At 34.4% G+C, this 26797-nt stretch overlaps 1 protein-coding gene across 2 annotated transcripts in view; it reads left to right on the top strand.

Annotated features, from left to right (window-relative positions):
* The window catches only part of COL11A1 (collagen type XI alpha 1 chain), a 298622-nt gene that overhangs the window by 72104 nt on the left and 199721 nt on the right, over positions 1 to 26797 (top strand). For both annotated transcript variants that reach the window (XM_001372197.4, XM_001372220.4), the window contains exon 5: positions 24019 to 24147. In XM_001372197.4, the coding sequence (XP_001372234.1) occupies positions 24019 to 24147 (129 nt within the window). The remainder of the gene's footprint in view (positions 1 to 24018; positions 24148 to 26797) is intronic.

The following is a 26797-nucleotide window of genomic DNA, read 5'->3' as shown; positions in this document are numbered from 1 at the left end:
ACGACAGAGCTAATTTAAAGTCAGAAAATAATTGGTTTGCATTAAAGAATGTGTAAACACTTATCTAACAAATGCCTAGGCACTAGTAGGAGAGAAAGTATTTTTAAAATGACACTTTCCTTGAACAGGGAGGGCTCTTGATTTAATTGGGGAAATAAAACATAGGAAACAATTGTGGAAGATATGTGAAAAAAATTAAAAATTGGGTATTATAAGAAAAAAGGACAAAAGTAAACATTTTGGGATAAAGAAATCAAAGAATTATTAACAAATGAGGCACAATGATCTTTTTAAGTTTTGACCTCATCAAAGTCTAGATAAAATTTTGCCCCTTCATGAATCCTTTTTCTCCATACCTCCTAGTTCTTGGGCAGGAGAGCAATTACAATCTTTATTATCCTACCCTGTAACACTGTGCCTGTAAGATTTATTTTCTAGGTTCTCATTCATGTTGTCACACACATAATTTTGTTTTGTTTTGTTTTGTTTTGTTTTCCTTTTTATCCCTAGTATTTTGCCTAGGACCTTTAACAAGTATTTAATAAATGCTTGATGTTTGATTGATTATCTCAATCTCCAATTAAAACTGCTATTAATGGTTTTTGAAAAATCATGGTGAGTGAGAGTTGCCAAAGGTTTGTAGAAGGGCAAATATTCTATTTTTCTGAAAGGTAGAAAATGGAGTTTATATACCATTAGTCATCAATGAGTGAGCAATATTCTAAAAATGTATTATAAAAGGATGGTCAGAGAACATCTAGAAAAGGGAGTAGTGTTCACAGAGCCACAATGTTGGAAGGAACCTCAGAGAGAAATCATCTAGTTTGGCCATTATATAAGCAAGACACTCCTCTATACTGTGCTCAATAAGTGTTCATTTAAGCTGGAACCCCTTTCTCCTATTTCCAAATATAGCCCATTACATATCAGATAGTGTTCATCATTAAGTAGTCTATCCTTTTCTAAACTAAAATTGGTAACTTCCTCTAAATATATACTGGTAGTTGTGACCCAATGAACCACCCAGAAGAACAAAAGTAATCTTTTCTATGGCAGCTCAAGAAATATTTAAGATAGTTATTATTTTCCCTCTAAGTCTTCTTTCCAGGAAAATATCCACAATCCATCAATTATTTCTGATATAACATGATCTTGATTTTTCTGGATTCTTCATTTGTGATGTACATCATCTAGGGAAGTTGGCTAACTAGTTGCAATCTTAGCTACCTTATCTTTTCCCTTTCACATTGTTAATATTGAGCGATACCATGAAATATTCTCTATCCCAAGGGCACAATGATTTACTTGGGATTGTGCACCCCTTTCTTGAAATGAACCGTTTCTTCCCCATGTCAATGGTTCCATTATCAATGAAACAATTTATGTTCTTAAAGATATATTGCAGTTGCATGATCTTCCTTTCTATTTTGCCTCTGATCAACATCCCCAAATGTTAGTTCTTTATTTCACTATTTATAGCCCTATAGGTAAGTAAATAAATAAATCCTTCTATATATGTGTCTTTATATCTTTTCTGACATGAACAATTCTATTCAATGGACAGAAAAAATGAACTATTTGTGCTCTCAAACAATACTAAATCAACAAAATTACTTGTAAACTTTGGCTACTTTGGAATTCTGTAATAACAATTGAGTTCATAGCTTTCTAATGTGAACTACAATTTGTACCCTCCATTCTTTCCTACTTTCATCTGGCATACTCCTATTCTAGTCAGTGATAAATACCAAATAGAGTTGGAGGTTGCCATCCATCCTGTCACAAAATCAGTTTTTTTCAAGTCATATCCTTTGCCTATTTCAGTTGATTTTTCATGTCTCATAGAAAATCCTACTTTTCTTGTAGCAATTCTCATTCATTTGTAAAGGGAAAGGAGGAAAAAAACATTTGCAAAGAGTCTACTATGTAGCAGGCACAATTCTAAACCCAAATATAATTTAATTTAATATGTATAACTACCCTGGGAGGGATGGGCAATTACTATCCCCATTTTATAGTTCAGGAAACTGAGGTAGATAGAGGGTTGATGACTTTTCCAGAATCACAAAGCTAGTAAGTGACTAAGGTCAGATTTGAACTTCCCCTGTGCTATGAGAAATGCTTCTTCCAAACAATCTTTGCATATAATTTCAATATTTGTATTAAATTTATTTTTACTAAAAGTCATAGAGTCAGGTAAGTAGAAAGCTATTTTTAACTAAGGAATAGGTCAAGGAACAGAGATCAAAATTCGTTCATTGAATATAATTGAATCCTTGTATAATACTCAGTTTGAACATCAATTCCTTCAATGTTCCTTATTCCCCTAATTCTTTTATTTGGAAATAATATTTTATAATCTACCAACCATCTTTCCTCAGGATTCTGTCATATATCATAAATTGTGACTTGTGCTATTACTTCTCATATATCTATAGACATATATATATATATATCTTTTATGAAGGAGTTATATAACAAGTTCATTTATTACTTTTCCATTTTAAGTAATAATGAGAATGAAGCAACTAATAGACCTTCCTTTTCAACACTTTATCCCTTCACTGGAGCCACACTGTAAATTCTTTTTTTTTTACTTTTTGTAGTGAAACCAATCACATTGAATCTGTGCCTTTCACTCTGTACAATAGTATAGATGAATAAGATTTACCCACTGAGTTTTCTTAAGTTCCATTAACACTGTGAATACTAGCAAAATACTTGAACTTTTTATCCATCATTCTTTTCTCTTGTTTTTTTATTTAATGACTCCTTTTGAAAACATACATTTCCTAGATGATAACTTTTATGAAACATCTGTCATGCAGAATTGTATTGAATATATGTTCTTTTTGTGTCAACCATGTGTGGTTTCATTGCCCTTTGGTTCACCTGCCATTTTGATTCTTCAAGGTAGAATCCGTCACTAACATCCATATAGCGTCATCAGAAGCTTTATCTTTTCAGTCATCCTAATGGCAAAAAAAGAATAAAGGATACAAGATCCTGCAGTGGTTATTACTTTTCATCATTTAGAAACCATTAATCTTAATTGGGGCCCTCTAAGTGAATATTAAGAATATGTGAATATGTTAAGATCCTACAAGCTATTTTTTAACTGTAACCTCAGAGTTTACTTTATTCAAGAGTCCTCTGATTATCATCACTGGACAAACAAAAACACTATGGCACATTTTTTCCAAAATACATGGCTTTAAGAAGTTTTTTTTTTAACTTTACCTTCCACCTTAGAATCAATAATATAGTATAATAAAGCTTCAAAAGGGGAAAAATGTGAATTGAAAACAAGCCCAACAAGAATTCCTGGAAGAGTTAAGAAAATAACTTTCAAAATCAAATAGCACTTATAGAAGAAGAAAAAACACTAGATAAAGAATGGAAGCAAAAGAAGAAAATCATGAAAAGATAATGAATGAGGGAGAGCTAGGTGTCTCAGTGTAAAGTAAGCCAGGGATGGAGAATGAAGGTCCTGGTTTCAAATCAGGCCTTGGACACTTCCTATGTGTGTTACTCTGGGCAAGTTGCTTAACCACTATTGGCTACCCCTTACCATTGTTCTGCCATGGAATCACTTGTATTGATCCTAATATAGAAAGTTATTATTTTAAAAAATAAATTCAAGTTACTGCTTGGCAAAAAAAAACACCAAAACATTTAAGAAATAATGTCTTAAAATAGAATTAGGCAAATGAAAAAAGAGGAACAAAAATTGTGTGTTGAAAATAACTTATTAAAAAGCACAATTGGATGAATGGGAAGATATGTAAAAGCTCACTGAGAGAAATAATTTCATTAAAATTATAATTGGACAAGTGGATGCTAATGATTTCATAAGAAATCAAAATATAATCAAATAATCAAAAGAATAAAAAAGATTAAAGTAGAATCTATATCATGGAAAAGACAACTGATCTAGAAAACAGATCAAAGAGAAATAATTTAAGAATTATTAGATTGCCTAAAAGAAATGATTTTTTAAAGATCCAAGGGGGCAGCTGGGTTGCTCAGTGGATTGAAAGCCAGGCCTAGAGATGGGAGATCCTAGGTTCAAATCTGGTCTCAGACACTTCCAAGCTGTGTGACACTTGGCAAGTCACTTAACTCCCATTGCCTAGCCCTTACTACTCTTCTGCCTTGGAACCAATACATGAAAAAATAAAGATCTAAGACATCATATTTCAAGAAATTATCAAGGAAAATTGTCTCTACATCCTAGAACTAGAGGGTAAAATGGAAATTGAAGGAATTCACAAATCATCATCTAAAAGTAATTTCAAAATGAAGACTCCCAAAATTATTATAGCCAAGTTCCTGAGTTTCAAGATCAAAGAGAAACTATTTCAAGAATCAAGGAAGAGCCATTCAAACATATGGAACAACAGACATGGATCATACAATATTAAACAGCTTTCATGTTAAAACAGTGTAGGGCTTCAAACATCATATTCCAGAAGGCAAAAGACAAAAATAACATAATCAGCAAAGTTCATTGTTGCTAAAAGGAACCAGAGACAATGAAGTAGTGTTGATACTAAGCATTTATTCACCAAATGGTAAAGCATCTAAATGCTTAAATGAAAATTTCAATAAATTACAATAGAAAATAGTAAATCTATACTAGTAGAAGATCTCAACTTTCCCTTCTCATAAACTAAATGGAAGAAGACAAATAGAATATTAGAAAAGTTTGGTATGATAGATAAATGTTGGAGCAGATGTGGAAAAATTGGGATAATAATAGACTGTTCATGTTGCTGTGAACTGAAAAGACCATTCTGGAGAGGTATATGGAACCGGGTGCAAAGGGTCATAAAACTATGTGTAATCTTTGACACAGCAATACCACTACCAGATCTAGATCCCAAAGAGAACAAAGATAGGGAGAAAGGACCTACTTGTATCAAAATATTTATTTTTTTATTTTTTAATTTAAATTAATTTATTTAATCAATTTAGAACATTGTTCCTTGGTTACAAGAATCATATTATTTCCCTCCCTCTCCTGCACCCACCCTTCCCGTAGCCAATGCACAGTTTCACTGGATATTACATGTGTACTTGATCAGAACCTATTTCCATGATGTTGGTGTTTGCATTAGGATGTTCATTTAGAGTCTACATCCCAGCTATATCTCCTCAAACCATGTATTCAAGCAGTTGTTTTTGTTCTGTGTTTCTACTCCCACAGTTTTTCCTTTGAATGTAGTTAGTGTTTTTTTCTCATAGATCCCTCCAAGTTGTTCATGGTCACTGCATTGCCATTAATGGAAAAATCCATTACATTCGATAGTACCACAGTGTATCAGTCTCTGTGTACAATGTTTTCCTGGTTCTGCTCCTTTCACTCTGCATCACTTCCTGGAGGTCATTCCAGTTTCCCATGGAATTCCTCTACTTTATTATTCCTTTTAGCACAATAGTATTCCATCACCAACATATACCACAATTTGTTCAGCCATTCCCCAATTGAAGGGCATCCCCTCATTTTCCAATTTTTTTGCCACCACAAAGAGCGCAGTTATGAATGTTCTTGTACAAGACTTTTTCCTTATTAACTCTTTGGGGTACAAACCCAGCAGTGCTATGGCTGGGTCAAAGGGCAGACAGTCTTTTATCACCCTTTGGGCCTAGTTCCAAATTGCCCTCCAGAATGGTTGGATCAATTCACAACTCCACCAGCCATGCATTAATGTCCCAACTTTGCCACATCCCCTCCAGTATTCATTACTTTCCATTGGTGTCATGTTAGCCAATTTGCTAGGTGTGAGGTGATACCTCAGAGTTGTTTTGATTTGTATCTCTCTGCAGATTAATAAGAGATTTCGACCACTTTTTCATGTGCTTATTAATAGTTTTGATTTCCTTAACTGAAAATTGCTTATTCATATCCCTTGCCCATTTATCAATTGGAGAATGGCTTGATTGTTTGTACAATTGGATTAGCTCTTTGTAAATTTGAGTAATTAGACCTTTGTCAGAGGTTTTTGTCAGAAACATGAAGATTGTTTCCCAATTTGTTGCTTCCCATCTAATTTTGGTTGCATTGGTTTCCTTTGTATGAAAACTTTTTAATTTGATGTAATCAAAATTATTTATTTTACATTTTGTGATTTTTTCTAACTCTTGCTTGGTTTTAAAGTCTTTCCTTTCCCAAAGATACTATTCTGTACGCTATTCTGTTTTCACCTAATTTGCTTATAGTTTCCTTTTTTATATTCAAGTCATTCACCCATTCTGAGTTTATCTTGGTATAGGGTGTGAGATGTTGATCCAAACCTAATCTCTCCCATACTGTCTTTTAATTTTCCCATCAGTTTTTATCAAATAGTGGATTTTTATCTCAAAAGCTGGGATCTTTGGGTTTATCTTCCTGAGGTAACTTACCCCAAGTCTATTCCATTCATCCTCCTCTCTGTCTCTTAGCCAGTACCAAATTGTTTTGATGACCACTGCTTTACACTATAGTTTGAGATCTGGCACAGCAAGGCCTCCTTCCTTCACATTTTTTTCCATTATTTCCCTGGATATCCTTAAACTTTTGTTCTTCCAAATGAACTTTGTTGTGGTTTTTCTAATTCAGTAAAAAAGTTTTTTGGTAGTTCAATGGGTATGGCACTAAATAAGTAAATTAATTTGGGCAGGATTGTCATTTTTATTATGTTAGCTCATCCTACCATGAGCAATCAATATTTTCCAATTGTTTAGATTTAGTTTTAATTGTTTGGAGAGTGTTTTGTAGTTGTGTTCATATAGTTTCTGTGTTTGTCTCAGCAGATAGATTCCTAAGTATTTTATATTGTCTAGGGTGATTTTAAATGGGATTTCTCTTTCTAATTCTCACTGATGAAATGTGTTAGAGATATATAGAAAAGCTGATGAATTATGTGAGTTTATTTTGTATCTTGCAACTTTGCTAAAATTATTGATTATTTCAACTAGCTTTTTGGTTGATTCTCTGGGATACTTCTAATCCACCCTGATATTCACTTGCGTTTTATGGGTGAGTTCATTCTACTCACATTCAGAGTTATGATTACCAGCTGTGTATTTGCAGCATTTTGATTTCCACTCCTAGTCCTGCCCTTTCTTCTTTCACTATTTCCTTCTACACCAATGTTTTGTTTTTGATCAGCCCCTCAATCCCCACCCTTATTTTACTTCCCTTTCTACCCCCCTTCTTTTTCCCCTCTTATTTTCTTTACAGTCTTTTTATACTACCCCCCACCCTCTTCCTCCCTTATACTGCTTCTCTCCCCACCAGTCCATTTGTTACCCTTCTACTTCCCTATAGAGCGCAAATCAATTCTTTTCCCCAATGGATTGGATTGTTCTTCCCTCTTTGAGTCAATTTCAATCCATGTAAGATTTGAGTATTTCCTATCTCCAACCTCTTTACCCTTGCAGTGCATTAATGTTCTGCCCCCTCCCACCATGAGCTTCTTTGTGACATATAAATTCACCCCCTTATGTTTCTTTTCCCATTTTTAGTATTACCCTCTTTTTTCTAAACTCTAATTGCTTATATATATATATATATATACACATATACATATATATTTATGTATACATATATCTATATACATATTTATGTCTTGGCATTTCATCCTATGCAGTTAGTCACTGTTCACTCTAAGTGTAATTCTTCTAGCTACCCAGGTGATAATAACAATTTTAAAGAGGTACAAATGACCTCTTTTCTTATAGGGAAGCATATCATTTTAACTTAATGGGTCTCTTAAAAAAGTTGTTTTTGTTTTTGTTTTGTTTTTCTTTTTTCCCTCTTTCTTAATTACCTTTTGATGATTCTCTTGAGTTCTGTGCTTGGACATCAAATTTTCTGTTCCAATCTGGTCTTTTCTTTACAAATGCGTGGGATTCTTCTATTTTGTTAAATGGCCATACTTTCCCCTGTCAGAATATAGCCAGTTTTTCTGGGTAGTTGATTCTTGGTTGTAGACCTAGTTCCCTTGCTTTCCGGAATATCATATTCCATGCCTTTTGGTCCTTCAATGTATATGCAGTCAGATCCTGTGTTATCTTCACTGTGGTTCCATAGTATCTGAATGATTTCTTCTTAGCATCTTATAATATTTTTATCTTGGTCTGATAGTTCTTGAATTTGGCTATAACATTCCTGGGTGTTGTTAGTTGGGGATTAAGTACAAGAGGTGATCTGTGGATTCTTTCAATCTCCACTTTTCCCTTTTGTTCTAGATTATTGGGGCAATTTTCTTGGATAATTTCCTGTAGTATGATGTCCAGGCCTTTTCTTTTGTCATGGTCTTCTGGTAGACTAATGATTTTTTAAGTTGTCTCTTCTGGAATGATTTTCTAAATCTTTTGTTTTGTGAGTGATGTGCTTCATATTTTCCTCAATTTTTTTCATTGTTTTGATTTTGTTTTATAGTGTCCTGTTGCCTTGTGAAGTTGCTTGTTTCTAGTTGTATTCTGGATTTTAAAGACTGAATTTCTTTTCTGCCTTTTTGGTCATCCTCCTTTTGGTCTGATTTTCTTTGGAGGTCATCAGCTTTCAACTTCTTTGACTTGTCTTTCATTTCCTTTGCCTCATTTTCAAGCAGGTTGATTTGGGCTTTCAAGACACTATTTTCTTGTTTTAGTTCAAATGCCTTTGTTTCCAGATGACTTATCTTGCTTTATAAGTTCTTTTCCCAGTTGTCCTTAGCCTCTCTTATGTTTTGAATTGTATTTTGAGTTCTGTGAGAGCCTGTATCCAATTCGCTGGCGTTTCTAATTTTTTGCTTTGTGTTTCCTCATCCTTCTCTTTTGTTTGCTCTTTGTTCATTGCCTGTATAGAAGCTGTCAATTGTGATTTCTTTTTTCTTTTTCTGTTGTTTGCTTGTATTTACTCCTTTGTTGCTCCCTGAAGTTGCCTGAGCTCTTGTTCCTCTCATTTTTTTTTGTGGTTTGGTGCTTTTCTTTCCACCTTCATCCTTGGAGCTTTGGCAGGAAATCTCAAAGCAGTCTGTGGAGGAGGGAGCTTGAGCTTCCCTTCCCTCTGAAGGCTTTGATGGGATTAAGTTCAGCTGAGTTGCTAGAAGTGCCCTGAGGTCCAAACCTCTGGAAGGGGGGGAATAATATGGAGCATCTCTGCTGCTGCAACTAGGCTGCCCACTCTATGCTCTGCACTTTTTCTCTAACTGCTTCCCCACTACCTGTCACAGCTTTGCCCACAAGGTTCTCCCTCCAGACCAGCACCTTTGTCCACTCAGAGGTTCCAGCAGCCACTGGATGCTTAGCACTCTAGGTAGGGGAGGGGTCCCGGGACCATCCTTCTTCTTTCACTTTAAACTGGGGTATTCTCAAATTCCGGCTTTTGGAGGTCTACCTTTTAAGTTGAGTGCAGCGGGAGGGTTCCTTGGCTCTATCTTGTTGTTAGGTTTGTTTTTCAGTCCCCAAGGAGCATTTAGTTTTTAATTGGTAAGCAAGGGTTTTTAGAGATCTGAAGTTTCACTGCCTCTATGCCGCCATCTTGACTCTGCCTCCCTATCAAAATATTTATATCAGCTCTATTTATGGTGGCAAAGAACTGGAAACTGAATGGTTGTTTATTAATGGAGGGACAGCCAAACTAGTTGTGTATATGCTTGTCTTGAAATACTATTGTGCCATAAGAAATGACAAACAAGATGAACACACACACACACACAGTCTCTCTCTCTCTCTCTCTCTCTCTCTCTCTCTCTCTCTCTCACACACACACACACACGCACGCACAAACAAAAACTAGTTTGACTTATATGAAGTGATGCAAAATGAAATGAACTGAACCAAGAGGACATTGTACACAATAATAGCCATAAGGTATAATTATTAAAAGTGAATGACAACTCCAAAGGATATATGATGCAAAAGGCTATCCATTGTCTTAGAGGTACTAATGGAGTCTGAATGCATATTGAAACATGCCATTCTTCACTTTATTTCCTCCATGATTTTTTCTCTAGTATAAGTCCTATATATCTTCTTTCAAATGACAAACATGGAATTATGTATTAAATAATAGCACATGTATATTCTTTATTGTATTACCTACCATCTCAAGGTAGAGGGAGAAATAGAACGGTTGGTGGAAAGAACTTAGATCACAAAATGTCAGAAAACAATTATTAAAATTGTATCTACATGTAATCTAGAAAAACGTATAAAAAATAAAACATGGAAAAATGCTCTTGTACAACAAAACTAATGCAGACAAATTTAGGCTAAAATAAATTTGGGAAAATTTTAATAAGTTTCTCTGTCAAAAGCCTCTTTTTTCAAATATATAGGAAAATTAGTAAAATTTATAAAATTAAGCCATTCCCAAGTTGACAAATTGTCAATGATATGAACAGTCAGTTTTCAGAAGAAGAAATCAAAGCTGTCAATAGTCAGAGAAAAAATGCTCCAAATTTCTACTGATGAGAGAAATGCAAATAAAAAAGATATCTGATATACCACCTCACAGCTATCAGATTGTCTCATATGACAAAAAAATGATAAGTTCTGGAAGAGATGTGAAAATTTGGGACATTAATGTTTATAGAATTGTGAACTAGTCCAACCATTTTGGAGCACACTATGGAACTACACTCAAAAGGCTATAAAATATGCATACTCTTTCACTCAATAATGCTACTAAGGTCTGTATCCCAAAGAAATCAAATATAAGATAAAAAGAAAAATTAACAGATCTTTTTTTGTAGTGATGAAGAATTAGAAATTAAATCTATCAGCTGAAGAATGGCTGAACAGGTTGTAACATGATTATGATGGAATACTTTTTTGCTATAAGAAATGATGAACAGAGTGGTTTCAGGAAAAAACAAAAACCTTGGGAAGATTTATAAGAATTTGTGTAAAGTGAAATGAACAGAATCATGAGGACACTGTACATGGTAACAACAATCAACTATGAAAGACACTGCTACATTCATCAAAATAATTACTCAAGGCAATTCCAAAGGATGTATGCTGAAAAATGTTATTCATTTCCATGTAGACAATAGATGAACTCTGAATATAGATTGAAACAGTGGATTTTTTTTTAAAAAATGTAATTTTTATAATTTTAATTTTGTTTGTGTTTTCTATTACAATTTAACTAATGTGGAAATATGCTTGGCATGATCTGAGGTACAAGTGAAATCAATGTACTTTAGGAAAGGAGAAAATTTGGAACTGAAAATAAAAAATATTTTTCAGCTTTTTACAGGTAATTGGCAAATATCTAACAAAATAAATATAATTTTAAAAATTACCATGTTCCAGGCACATGTATACCTAGCAAACTTCTTGACACACTGAAGGTTATTCATGAATGTCTATTGATTAATCAAGTAATAATATGAAGTGACAAAATGAATAAACAGACTAAAGTTAAAATGGCAACAACCTGGAATTGTACCAAATGCTGAAAATAAAAACCTTAAAAAAATGTTTACATAAATTTGATCAAGTGGAAAATATTTCAGTATATTTTATATTATCTCCAATGTAAAAATAATAATGAACTCCATGAAGTTTCCACTAACATAAAAATTACATATACATATGTTGGGTTATTTTAATTTTTTAAAAAATTGTCAGGGTCCTAATTTCTCTTTGTCCTCACTTAAATGATTTCTGCAGGGTTTGGTTCTATGCCTTAGATTTCCTGATTAACATAAAACACATCTTTTCTTATTTATAAAAAAATCAAAACAAAAGCAAACAATTTTAATAGTCTCTATTCTTTTTTAGTGATAGGGTTGTGGGAGAAGATTCAGATTCAGAAGAAGCAGAAGATTCAGAAAGAATCTTATATCCCATTAATCATTGCAAAGTCAATATATATTTTATTCAAAACAAAGTAAGGGTATATGTGGATTGTCTGTATATAGAAGGAAACAAAGAATCAATAAGCAAACTGCTTCTCCTTTTTCAAATTCCTTATGCTGAATTGAGATTATTAGGACCTAATTCCAAAGAAATTGAATACTTCATCTTTATTTAATGTTTATCTCTTCTTAGTTTAGAGTATTGGTTATTTTCATAAATGTTTAGGACCTTAAAACCTTTTATAATGATCAATTCATAGTCTTTTTTAGCTTGTGGTACCTTTAAGGAAGTGTCTTTTGAATTTGATTATTCTGGTTTCTACAGTCTCAGAGACTGCTGGGATCATCAGTGTGAGTGTTCATGTGATTCTCTCCAAATTTCCTTTGAAATGAGGCTCATATCCAGATTTTCAGATGCATTTACCAGTTCAACTGAAGTTTTAAATCTTCCATTATATAAAAGAAACATTTTGGAAGAATGTGTGTGTGTATCTCTATAGATACACACATGCACACATACACACATGCATGTAGGGAAAAAAATGGTGAATGTGAATGTATTGGCAGCGCAGAAGCCAAGATCACAATTTTCTCCTGAATATTCTGATATTTATTGTGACTTCTACAGCAAATGAAATTGTTTAGGATTTACTATAGGTTTGCACCACTTCCTTATCCCCTTTTACTCCCCAACCTCAGGGTGCAAAAACAAAAGCCTTTACTGAGATGTGCCAAACTTTTGTTGATCAGAGTTTAATACAGAAAAGGTTTTAGTTTGCAGGAGAACTTTCTATGGAAACACAAAGGAAATATACACACATATTTATATTTTTACAAAATGATTGCTTTTACAGTAGTATAAATTGGCAGATTCTTAGCTAGAGTTTTCTTCTATAGCTTTATTTCCCTATGGATTTAAACTGTGGAATGCTATCATTTAAGGATACTGAAATCCTGACCTTCTTTCAGATTTATCTTTTTGCAGCCAAAATAAATGAATTTTTCAGACATCCTTTCTAAATTCTATAATGATGATATTCATGCTGTCTAGACTTCTTTTTTTCACAGTATTTCTGTCAGTTATGCAAAATATGCCCTGCTGTGTCTCACCACTTTTTAAACAGATGAATTCTCTTATTCTTATTTGGTCCTAGCAGTTATCCTATGCGTAGGTGGGGTTAATATTTTGCCCATTTTACATTTGAGTAAACTAAAGTCCAGACAGGTTAAATAATTTGCCAAACAACAAAGAATAAATAAAGGACCAGGGCTTAGACCTCAACTCTTTTGACTCATAGTTTAATATCATTGTTCATTTTAGGACAATTTATAGTATGTTAACAATAAAATGAGAGTACTTACTGTATTAAAGAGCCATACTTGTCAACTTATATTCCCAGGGCAAATGAGAAACCATGTCCACTGCATGCAGCAGTGCAAACAACCTCAGCTGGTAGGAGAAGATGAATAGGTCCAGGGTAGAACACTGAAAAAGTTTCTATTTTAACTATTTGTTTTTTCTTAACTAGGAGCTCAAGTTTAAAAAAAAAATTACACTGCTGAAGGACTCTTAAGTGATGTCACTAACTTATAAATTTATATACTTTGACAATGTCTAGGTCCCTAGTAGCAGCTATCATGTATTATACTATCTATAGCATTGAGAAGATATATTTTTTGGAAGCAAAACACCCAGTTAAAGTAGGAAAAACATCTGATTAAAAGCAATGAATAATATTGAAAACAAAAATTTATCAATGGATAGTTTACCTTTTGAATAATCCCCATAAATACATTTAATTTTTCTATACTTTCAATTTTTTTAACCTTTTAAAATTTGAACAATTTGGATTTAAGTTAGATTTGTGGTTTAATCTGTGTATGTATAAATAATAGTGTCTTATAGGTCATTTGACCTGGGCATCTTTACAGGTCATTATGATACTGTACATCCCAACATGCATGAACCCTCTAAGGGCTCAAGTGCTCCATGACCATTGGGTGTCCCTCTAGTCCCTGTAGCCTCTTACATGAATTAATTTGATATAAAGTACATTACAAAATAGTCGCATAACTAGAATCAACATAGTAACTCATAAATGATTAGTATGGGAAACACACACAAAATTAATATAAGAATACACATATCAGAAATTACAACTTGGGTATTATCCTGCAATTACATTCTTAATCTGATTATATACTTTCCTGTTCCTATATCCTCATTACAAATCACACAGCTACAAGTTATCAAGCTAAAGGGATTCTTAAACTAATACAGCTTAATTAAGTCGCCTTCCTATGTTAAGTGGCTTTCCCAGAGTCACAGAGTGAGGAGGTATCTTGAGACCAGATTGGAACCCAGACTCTCCCATTTCTAGGTCTGGCTCTTGAATCCACTGAACGAGCTAGCTGCCTCCCATTTACTTATCCCCAACTATTCTGCATGTTCTCCTATTTAAGCTCTTTGAAAGAAGGCAGTTTTATTTTGTCTTTGGTATTCTAGCAGCCAGTACTGATAGAACATAATAGGTATTTGTCAAATTGAACTGAATTTAATTTCCAGGTAATAACTGTTATTCATGAGTTGTCTTATGTGATAGATACATTGAGCATAAAAGTATTCATCTTTGCTCTTTGATACATACCTCACTAATACAATTGCTACTTTTAGATTGTATTCTAGGAATGCATGTTTAGAATATATTGTGAACTTACTCTAAAAACTCCCACTTGAATTGGAAGGCTGATTCCTCAGGATTTGGTTGCTACATTTCCCCTTTGAGAATAAGAGATATTGGGGCATTTGGATGGTTTTCTAATAAGAGGTATAAATCAATCAGTAAAAATGTATGAAGCACCTACTATGTGCCACAAAGAGGCAAAAGGCAATCCCCTCAAGGAGCTCACAACTTAATATGCTTTCCCTGATTACAAATTGATGTTAATTAGTAATCCAGATTGAATTAGCTCTCCAGAAAGGAGTATTTTACTAATAAGTCTAGAAAGAATAGTTGGTTGAAAACACCATCCCCTTCCCTGTAATGTCTGTAACCTAGACTCCCAACATTAGTCCATGGGAAAATGTTCTCAGGCTCATAGAAAGGGGCAAAAGGGGAACTCATGACTCCTCTGCCAATGGTTATCAACATGCTCTCTTAGGTGTGCTGTGACCTTTCTTACTCAAATCCAGTCTTACTTGGAGTCTCGATACTCAGCTTCAAATCCTCCCTTAGCTACTTTAATATCTATGTGATCATAGTCAAGTCATTTAATCTTTCTAAGTGTTTTCTGTAAAATGGGAATGATTATTTTTAAATTTATGGTATTTTTATGCAGAAGGTATTTTTATACTCCCCAAATGTTACATAATTATAATCTATTTATACTGCTTGATAAATTGACAATCCTCTGGATAAAAGAAAATGTATAGCTGGGTGACTATTTTTAGCATTATTTTAGGTCATGCTTTGAGATTCCTTTGTTTCTAACACTTGAAAAATTACATGGGTAAGAGTAATGTGGGAATACATTTTTAAAATGTGACAAGATAGAATATTAAACTGCTAAGTCCACATAGCTCTCTTGGTCTGTTTAGCAATCCTTGCTTTTTTAGAGACCTCATTTCCAAAGATTTTTGCAGTAGAATTGTCTACCTAATGGGATTAAGTGAAAGCACTCTAATAAGGATGGACTTCATCAAATCACCTGAACCACAGCTGGAGTGTGTAGTTTCAGCACATCTATGTTGAAGGGGGCTTCCTTTTATTTCATTTTCATCTCCAGGCCTCAGGGATGTTTTACAAACAAAAGGCTCCACAATTGGAGTACCACAAAAGGCTGCTAATTGATTTTTGTTGAATGTGAACTATTCAAATTCTGTGTTCCTCTGATGAACCTCTCTAGGTAATGATGCATTAGTATTGGAGGGCAGAAATAAACATTAAGCATCTTCTATGTACTAGGCATTGTGCTAAGTAATTCATAAATATTTCATTTGACTCTCACCATGACCCTCTGAGGTAGGTAATTTATTATCCACTGTTTTAAAGCTGAAGATGTTCAGAGAGAGTATATGACTTCCCAAGATTCCATAATTTGCAGTTAGATTTGAATACAAGTCTTTCTGACTTCAGACCCTACATTCTCTCCATGGTACTCCATATTGTTCAGTCATTTTTCAGTTGTGCCTGATTGTTCGTAACCCTGTTTGGGATTTTTCTGGGCAGAATTACTGAAGTGGTTTGCCAATTTTCTTCTCTAGCTCATTTTTATAGATGTGGAAACTGAGACAAACAGGATTAAGTGATTTGCCTAGGATCAATCACATAGCTAGTAAATCTCTGAGACTGGAATTGAACTCAGGAAGAGTCTTCCTGACTTCGTACCTGGCACTCTTATCTACTGCATCACCCAGCTGTCCTTCTAGCTACTTCTATATTATTCACACTATTTTTGTGGCTCTAGAGAGGACTTAGATGATGCTGGGTCTCTCTTTTTATACTTCTAGTCAGTTATAATGCTATGAAAATTTTGGGGGTTTGTTAGAGTTAAATTAATGACTCCAGGTTCGTATTTTCCGTAGAGTTGATTAATAATCAGTCAAAATAAAGCAAGGCTATAGAAATTTAAAGCCTATTTTCTAACCTAAGTCTGACCACGTTGATCTTCCCACAGGATTCTCTGACCACTCTAATGGAGGGATATGTTGGTGGTAAAGGGGATAGAGGAAGAATGAAAATACCCCCCTGAAGGCAGGATCCAGGAGAGGCAGCTGATGGTTTAAGTTTGGCTCAGAGAGAGAATAGGGGAGTTTAAGTAATTTCCCCTTCAGCCTTCACTCCACACATATGGCTGCTCTTACAAACTGACTCAACTTCCTCCACTACTAGAGCCTAAAGGTTTCTTCTCAGGAAGATTGGTCACTCACTCCCCCCCCCCCCCCAACCAAGCTTTCCCACTCACACTTTAGTCATTTTGGGAAAGGATAACAACTTTAACATAACTAAGTCAGTTAGGGTAACACAAAGAAATGGCTGGCAGAAGAGAATGGGTGAGGAAAACAGGGGAAAGGTGTCCCTTCTCTATCTACTCCTTTCCCTCCCTCCTCGAGTTTTGGGGGAACTCAGACCTTGGCAGCCTGGGCCCCCTGAGAAAGTCAAGTTGACTGGCCCTGGTCTTGGCTCCCCTGGTCACAGTTCAACAGGGCAACAGGAGCTGTGAGGTAAAGTTTTTTGACAGAGGTTCAAGTGTCTTCTTCAGCTCTCCCTTCAATTGGGAATTGGTTGGGGGGTGAATGTCCAGTCACCACTAGAGGAAAAGGTGAGTATATCCACAGGAGAAAGGTTTGGCAGGACCTCCTCCTAGGCTTCTCAAGGTTGAGAGAGTTCTAACTGAAATCCCAGCCAGAATCCTCTGTCTTCTCCACATTCCAGACCTTCTGGGACCCCTCCCCCATTGAGGTGAGCAGATCCATCAACTAGTCAGCCTTCCTTGAATGCAAACCCTCTGTCACATCAGGTTCTAGTGTTCCATTCAGGGAAGTAGAGAGAGGGGCGAATCTCCACCCACCCCTCTTATCCTCTGACTTTTACACACCACCCTGTAGGCTATGTCCATGGATGTAGCACTGGCACAAAAACATGGGATGAACCAGGTCAGCAATTTAGGAGGGGAAGGGGGTGAAATTCCCTCTACACACATTGTAGACTTGAGTGCAAAAGAGAACTCTATTCTGTTTGGCAGATCTTTCCAATCAGCTTTCCTGGGGGAATTTAAGCAATTAAAATGACAAGAGGAGAGAAAAGTAATAGAGGGACTTGGGGAAGGGCGAAAGGAGCTAGGAGGGAATTCTAAGAATGGTGAAACACTTGAAAGCAATATAAAAGAGTGTCATCCAATCAAATCAATATATTAGTCAATGAACAAGCATTTACTAAGAACCGAGCTAAATGGTGAGAACACAGGATGAAATAATGAGGCAATCCTTACTTTCAATGTACTTACATTTTAATGGAGAAGATAACACATTCATGCATATATACAGAAGAAATAAAAATTGTATACGCAATAATTTAATACAAGGTAGTTTGGGGAGGAAGGCACCAGCCCTTAATTGATTAGTCGTGTCAATAAATATTGTTAAGTATCCATTGTGTGCCAGCCTCTGTGCTGAGCACTGGGGGAGGGGGAAAGGGGGTTACTTTGGGAAGTGGTGTTTGAGCTTCATTATGAAGGAAGAGAGGGAATCTGTGAGACAGAAGTAAAAATGAGTGCATTCTGGTCATGGAGATCGATCAGTGCAAGAACTCAGACACTAGACAGATGATATGTTTTAAGTGATGAACAGAAAGAATTCCAGGTTGGCTAGCTTACAGAGTGTCAGTGGGGAGAATGTCCAGTAAGAGAGGAATAGTTGTTTGGGGCCAGGCTGTTAAAGGCTTTACACGCTAAACAGAAGCACTCCTATTTTATCCAAGACATAGTAAGGAGCCACTAGAGGTGACTGAGTCAGGAAATGAAATGATCAGAAACAACCTTGGTTAGTTAGAGAAAGAACACATTAGAACTCTGAAATGTGATCTGTCAGGTCTGCTATAACCCAGCTTTGCTGGGAGTGCCACTGCAGGACAAGAGCTTAGATAAATTGATTTTGCTGCTCTTTGAACTTTAAGTGGAGTTACAGTTGTCTTTCTAGTGGATTGTATTTATGGTCACTCAACTTTTTTCTCATCAAAAAAATAGCTAGCATCTAGTGCTTAATACATGCCAGCAGGCACTGTGCTAATCACAGATATCTCATATGATCCTCACAATGATCCTGAGAGGGAGGTGCTGTTATTATCCCCCATTTTATAGATGAATAAACAAAGTCAGAACAGTTAAGTGACTAATCCAAGGTCATATAGTTAATAAATATATGAAGCTAGATTGGAACTCGGATCTTACTGACTCTAGACCTGACACCCTAGATTTAATATCTAAATGGTATTCTAGCATTGTGAGTAATGGCTTCATGGGCATTCAGTTTCAATCACTTTATTTTACTTCTATCAGAAAGACCCTTGGCTTCCTGTCCCAGCCTACTTGTATTCTCATCTTAAATTTTAGTCATGTGCTTTTTATTTCTTTGCTCTATTTAAAGGGGGCACAGGCTTAAAATGTTTTTCCTGACATGCTGACTTTGAAGCCAGCACACAATCCTTCTTTGGATTTTTTGTTACAATTTTTTTATTTTTTAATATATGACATAATATGTAATATAACAATGATAGAATACACGTGATTTGTTATAAATAGGCAACGAATTATAATAAATACTCTTATCCTAGGAAAACAAATTCTCATATTAGCCATGTCCAGTAATCTATGTCTCATTCTTTTTTTTCCCCTTTCCTCCCACCTCTGCCCCTTCCCCTAGAAGGCAGGTAATATGACAAATCTTGAATATATGTATATATATATTATATATATAATATAAGTATATAACATATATATCAAATGTGATATGTATTTCTCTGTTCTTCATATTGCTTACACTAGGGAAATATCCATGGAGGAAATAATGGGAAGAATGGTATGTTCAAATTTACATATCATCTTTATCTGTTCCTTCTAAGGCAGTAGATATCTTTTATCAACATGAGTCCCTTGGAGTTGTCCTGGATATTTGCCTTGTTGATAATAGTTAATGTCATTCACAGTTGATCAGCGTATAAACTGAGTGTGATAGACAATACGTATCTAAATAAAAAATATTACTTTAGGGAAATTTGAGAAGAGTCAATTTTTTTTTAACTTTTAGGTGGGAAGGAAGGTAGATAGGGGAAATCAAGGAAGGCTTCATGAAGGAAGTAGCAACTAAACTGAATCTTGAAAGAAGAGGATTTTAAAAGGAGAAAATGAAGTGGGAGTACATTCTTCATGTGGGAGTAGCCTTTGCAAGTGCACAAAGATAGACAATAGGATAAGCTTGGTGAACAGTGAGTCATTCATTTTGGTGAGAACTCAGAGCCCATAATGGAGAATAATGAGAAATAAATCTGGAAATCTAGGTCCAAGCCAAATTGTAAAGGGATTAATTTAGATGCCAAGTTGAGGAGTTTGTGTTTTATACATTAGGCAATTTGCAGAGGAGAGTACTAGTGAAATTTGTCTATTGAGAATGTTATTTTGGTGGCTGTGTAAAGCATGGATGGGAGAAGGAATAATCCATACATAGGTGGGTTGAGGAATGATGAATCGGGAATATTAAGACTGAATTACGAGGGGGACATCTAAGTAGATTTCCAGCAGTCTTGTGGAAATGAGAGACAATATAAATCCAGGGATTGGAATATGATGTTATGTGGGTAAAATAATGAAATGCCACTATTTTAGGGGGATCAAAATAAGAAACATTCCCTAAGGTTACAGAGAGATATTAGGCAAAGGAGACTATGTCATATCAGTAATAATGACTTGAAGGTGAGAAATGATATAAAGATATAACAAAGGATGTATGTATTTCATGCAAGAATTTGGGAAGCTTATATAGTGAAACCATAAAATAGTAGATAAAATAAGTGGTTTATTGGTATACCTGAAGATTCAATGAAATATTTGTAAAGTACTTAATACAGAGCTGAGGACATAGCAGATGCTTAATAAATTACCCCTCCCAACTGAGGTATTAAAAGATGCTTTGGCCAAATCCTTCTTGGAGCATTCTAGAAAGACATGATTAAAAACCCTGAAGGATTTTTCTTATAAAGTGGGCAAGAGTTTCTTCTAAATGCAGGCAGGTCTACATGAGTAGATAGAGAACCTTCCAAGGCAAAATCCTACTTCCATTGTCATCTGTCTATATAGCGATTATGTTTTCTATCCTTTAGGGCTCTGGGTTGTTGTAGTTGCCTCAGATAGAGATTCTCGCAATAATACTGTAAGTTCCAACTACCCAGGTGACTTTGTTTACCTATAAATCCAAACATACCACATGTCATAGTATTAAGAAATCATTTAAAGTTTAATAGATTTTATAAGAATGTTCTACTTTCTCTTCAAGAATATATTTAATAACTGAATATTAGACATGTGACACAGGTCTTAATGGTGAAAAGTCTGGCAGCATTCTATATGCTTCATTTGGCATAGGCAGGCATGGGAGTCTGGGCAATTTTTATGGATTCTGAAAAGCATATGTTGATATATTGGTTTTAGCATCATTATTTAAAATATGTATAGGTATTATATTCAAATATTTTGAATTAAGGATAACATATATGGAATACATCAAAATATTTCTTTCCTTAATGTAAAAACAGTTGACTCTGAATTAAAGTTCAAAGCATTTTGATTTTAGCAGATGGAGTCCAAATGCAGACTGAAATATATATATATATATATATATATATATCATTCTTTACATTGTTTCCTCCATCAATTTTTCTCTACTGTATCTAGTGTAAGCAATATGTATTTTGTTTCATGATATGATGAAAAAGCAAATAGATATCATATGATAATATATGTACAACCTATATTACATTACCTGCTTTCTTATGGAAAGGGAGGGAGGGGAGAAGACAAAGGGGAAAAAGAATGAGACATAACATTTTTGGACACAGTTAATATGAAACTTTGTTTTCTTAGATGATCATATTTATTAAACTTTATTAGATATTTAAGACAAATCCTATATATTATAATTATGGTATGAATTATATTATGTTCTACATTAAAGTAAGTGGCAACAAAAATAAAAAAATTAAAAACCTAGAAAAAGGCACCAAAAAGACTATATTATATACTGATGGTAGCACCTTGGCAAAATCACCTAACCAACATCTGCCTCAATTTCCTTATTTACAAAATGAAGATCTCAAGGTTCTTTTCTCTGAGTCATGACAATCTTATATAGTTATTTTTAATAACTTCAAAATCTTCTAGGACAGTTTTAATTTGTGTGTGTGTGTGTGTGTGTGTGTGTGTGTGTTATGGACCCCTTCATCAGACTCCTGAAATCTATTAACTTCTCAGAATCATATTTTTATACAAATAGCATAAAATGCATGTTTACAAAGGAAACCAATTATATTATACTATATCACTATTTATAGGCACACACACAGATGTACATATACATGTGTATTATATTCAAGTACCTTCACACAATGACTATGCACACACATAAATGTATACATATACATAAATGTGTATATGTATGTGAATAATATACACATACTACCTCATGTGGATATATGTATATATCTACATGTATTCATCATATGTGTTTATATAGATATAGATTCAAATTTTATTTTTGAGGCACCTAGGTGATGTGGTAGGAAGTCAGGAAGACCTGAGTTCAAATACTGCATTGGATGCTAGCTGTATGACCCTGGATGAGTCATGTAACCTCCATTTGCCTTTGTTTCCTTATCTGTTTCAAGATAGACATTCTCAAAGGAAACTTAATCAGATTTTTCAATAGTCATGTTTTTCACTCTGAATTTGTTAATTTCCCTTTCATTTCTAAAAAATCTTCGATTCCCTTTGAGTTATGAAAAGCAAAACAAAACATGGAGAGAAATTTGAGTCAATGATTGGCTAGGTCATGGCCTCAAAGGAGTGAGAACATGACAGAGGCACCAACTAGCTCCTTCACTATCTCTTGTTTTTTGTAAAAGACTAAATGCTATGGATCACCTGCCCTATGTGTAATTAGGGCTTTGTCTTATACTGTCCACCAAACTTTAACACACTTTCATTAGTTCAGTGATTACAGGACATAATTAGCCTTGTGTATTGATTTCCTGAATCAGATTAGTTTTGGACTCCTTCCCTAATGAAGTCAAGGCGTTTCTTATATTTGTGTGCCACCTACATTGAGCATGATCTCCCAGGTTTTACTGCTGGGTGTGTGGAATATTCAGGGATAACTAGCACCTCTGGTGTGAGGGCTTACTGAACCCTGCTCATCCAGCCTTGGTGCCCACCTGTCACTCAACTCTCACTTGTGACTACAGTAAAAACAGCAACTGAACCCTGACAACTCTTTAAAAGACTCTATAAGGATTTGGATTGATTCAAGGTAGCTATGGCCACATACATACATTTTATAGTAGTCTGATTTCCTCAGTAACACTAACACTTGTTTGATTTTTTTTATGACTGACACAATGCCTATACCTAACAGATTTAAAGGAAACCTCTTCAGATATCCCTGTTACTATGTTTTACTAAGTCTCTCTTCATTTATTCGAATACCAAGTAATTCAATAGGACTTCTTTTTTGAAGCCTGCTAGGTATGTTTTTTCTTAATAAAATCATACCATAATAAAGCTTTGGACATTAAAATTAAGCATTTTATTATGTTTAATTTCGCTCTTCATATTTCTTTTAAACACAGATATCTAAATTAGTGATTACTGTGATAAAATTATCTAACTTTGGTTTTCATAAAAATAAAAAGTATATAAAATAAACTTATTTTAAAGCTTTACCTTAATTTCTTTGTCACTTTTATGACAAGTGAGTAATAAATAATAAATTCTTTCATATCTATCTTGAATAAACAAATATATTGACATTTTTCAGTGATTTAAATTTTTTTTTTCTCAAAAAGGATGTGTGTTGTAATGAATAGAAAGTTGGGCTTGGAGGCAGGAAGACATAGATTCAAGCCTTACCTCTGTTACATTCTGACTATAATCGTGGATTATTCAATATCCTAGGGAACTCTCTGGGACTTTAGAAGTTGGATATTAGGTACTGATTCACACAATTAGAGGGAGTTTCTTCATCAGCTGTTCTTTGAATGAAATCCCAGTGGAAGTGAACTTTTTTCCCCTTAAAATTGTTGATCATCCTTTTGCACTATACAGCATAAAATTACAGTGCAATAAAGTTGTTTATTCAGACATTAACTGCTACACGAATTTGAATATATCATACCATTCCTCAAATATAAAAATTGCGAACAGTAAAAGTTTGATATAGCTTATTAGTCTCTAAGCAAGGTCCTAAATTTCCCTCAACTCAAGGCACTTTTTATTCTTTAATTGTAATTAAATAGTTTAACCTATTTGTTCCTAAATGCCTACCTACTTTTTTGAGGGGTTTTAATTAATCTTTACTCCAAGGCTTAAAATGCATATCTTCATTTAAAATGAATTTCCCTTTGCTTCTTTACAGGGTGATATCCAACAACTACTAATTACAGCTGACCCTAAAGCAGCTTATGACTACTGTGAGCATTATAGTCCAGACTGTGACTCCCCAACCCCCAATGCTGCTCAGGCCCAGGAACCACATATTGAGGAGGTGAGTATAATCAAATACAACATGCATATGCCCTGTTGAACCATATTTTTATATATTTCCTATAATTATTAATTTTGTTCTTGGCATATTTTTAATCAAATTAATAACTGATGTCCTTCTCCATACTATATAGCCTCTACTCCATTCTAGGATATGATGTCCTGGAGCTGCAAAAGAAGAGGTGTTATTTTTGTAGTTTTTATTGTTAAAGTATTTCTTTTCTTTTTCAGAATATTTTTTTAAAAAATGGATTTACTATGTGTCTGGTTTCTGTATGAATATTTGGCCATTGCATGCATGCATTTCAGCTTTTAGAGGAAATTTATTTGAAAGCTATCAACATTAACCTTCTTATCTATATTAAATTAGTTCTATATACCTTCCATAAATCATGTTATAATTTTTAGTATTTCTCCTATATTTGGTTGTTTATATGGTTCAAAGCATTTTGAGTGAGGCATGGACAGCACACAGCTATAATCACCTACTGCTGTGGAGGCTGATGCTAGTGGATAGCTAGAGTGCAGAAATTCTGAGTGATGGTAGGGATCAAAACCAATTCAATCATCTGCCTCAGTCTGAAATCAATATGGCGAACCCTTGAGAGGGAGAGGGCAGTAGGGCAGAAATCAGTCTGCCTAAGAAAGGGTAAAGTGGCTCAGGTCAGAAAGAGAGCAAGTCCCAAGCAGCAGTGGAATTGGGTCATCAGTGGCTGAGAAGCTGTTGCTCTTCTAGTGTAGCTAAGATAGTGAGAACTAGTCTTAAAAAAAAAAGCCATTTTGAGATATCAAAATTATCTTGAATTTAAAAAAAATGAGAAATAATTATTGATATTAGGAAAACTTTTTTCTTCTTAAATTAACAACATCTATAGCAAAATTAAGGAAATTATTTTGTAAAATTGTATAACCTGTGAATATTGCAAAAATTGAGTGTTAGATTATATTTTGAGATGACTTCACCTATCTTTCTCATCCTGTTTAGACTCTGTTTACTTTATTACTATTTAGGAAGTCAGAAAAAAAGATGTCTTTCCAGTAAGGTATAGTGATAATATTGCTTTTACAAAATTTGGCTTAATTTAAAATAATAATAATAATAACATAATTATCAAAACACATTTGATACTTATTTTTCTCATTTGAAATTTTAGGAAAGATGCATTTCATGAGAAAAATGAAAATAATTAAAAATTGAATCAATTTCTTTAAGAACAATGATAAATGTTTTGCAATCTGGACACATAAATAGTAATCAGTAAATGCTTCATATATTCATCTACTTAGAGAGCCTCAAAATAGCATTTCCAAATGTGAAATAACACCTGTCAGGTTTATTTGTGATTTGATAGGAATAGAGATGTAGTTGACTGTTGATTCAAAATGCTCATGAATAAGAGATGTAAATGAGACAATGTCCCATATTGAAAGGAAGATAGCTTCTGAATCAGGCCAGTCAGGATTCTTCTAACAAATTTTGCCTCTGTGATCTTGGGAAAGTCACTCAATATCTCAAAAACCTAGATAATTCTTCAAAGTTATTACTGAGAGTTTCTACACAGATCTGGACCAAAAGAAAAGTGAGAGTGAGAGGGAGGAGAAACAAATGGGGTGGGGGAGAGAGACAGAGGCATGGGTGAGAGAAAGAGAGAGTGCGCATCAGAGAGAGAGAGAGAGAGAGAGAAAGAGAGAGAGAGAGAGAGAGAGAGAGAGAGAGAGAGAGAGAGAGAGAGAGAGAGAGAGAGAGAGAGAGAGAGAGAGAGAGAGAGAGGAAAAAAGGCAGAGAGACAAAGAAGCAGAAAGAGAGAAACATCCAGAGAGAAAAAGGCATATGCAGAGAGACAGAGACAGAGAGTACAAATATAGATAAATCCTTGAAAGAAGATTGTATGGTTTTAGGGATAAAAACATAATTTTTGTCACAGAAAAGAACAACACAATATTTTTCCTTCTAAAAATACACTATGTTATTGCTAGTATTAGTTCAATTTTTCTAATAAAAATGCATGTAGATCAGAGATATTAAATAGATTTCCCCAGAGTCTTCACTTTACCATAAGAATTCACTTTAAATTAAGAAAATAACCATGTAAGAAAATCCTTTTGGAGATCAGTATTGCATTCAAGATAGTGCATTTTGGTCTACGAATATTTACTTGGATATAATATTAGGATGTGTTATAGAAACGGACTCCTGTTCCTTAAGTTTTATAGAAACTAGCAAGATGTACAAGATAGAATTTCATGAAGATTCTTTCCCAATTTTTGTTATCTTGAGTATTTTCATAATTAACTAGAATTCATCTTATTCTGCAAGGACACCATATTCCACCCTTCTCTTATAATTAGTCCTTAATTTTTTTCTGGGAATATCAAAGAAGCCAAGAAAGGGGAAATTGGTATAAGTGGGTCTCTGTAGGACTGTTGAATGTAGTTTAGCATTCAGTATTTCAACTCATTGTAATTATCATGTATATTTACCTACCTACCTACCTACCTATCTAACTATCTGCCTATCTATCTATCTATCTCTCCATCTATCCATCCATCCATCTATCCATCCATCATCCATCCATCCATCCATCCATCCATCCATCTATCTATCTATCTATCTATCTATCTACCTATATCCTGACATTTATGATATCTGA

Source organism: Monodelphis domestica, chromosome 2, assembly GCF_027887165.1.
Source record: "Monodelphis domestica isolate mMonDom1 chromosome 2, mMonDom1.pri, whole genome shotgun sequence".
NCBI classification, from domain to species: domain Eukaryota; kingdom Metazoa; phylum Chordata; class Mammalia; order Didelphimorphia; family Didelphidae; genus Monodelphis; species Monodelphis domestica.
The sequence above is the reverse complement of the archived record's forward strand: the minus strand, read 5'-3'. Positions and strand labels throughout refer to the sequence as shown.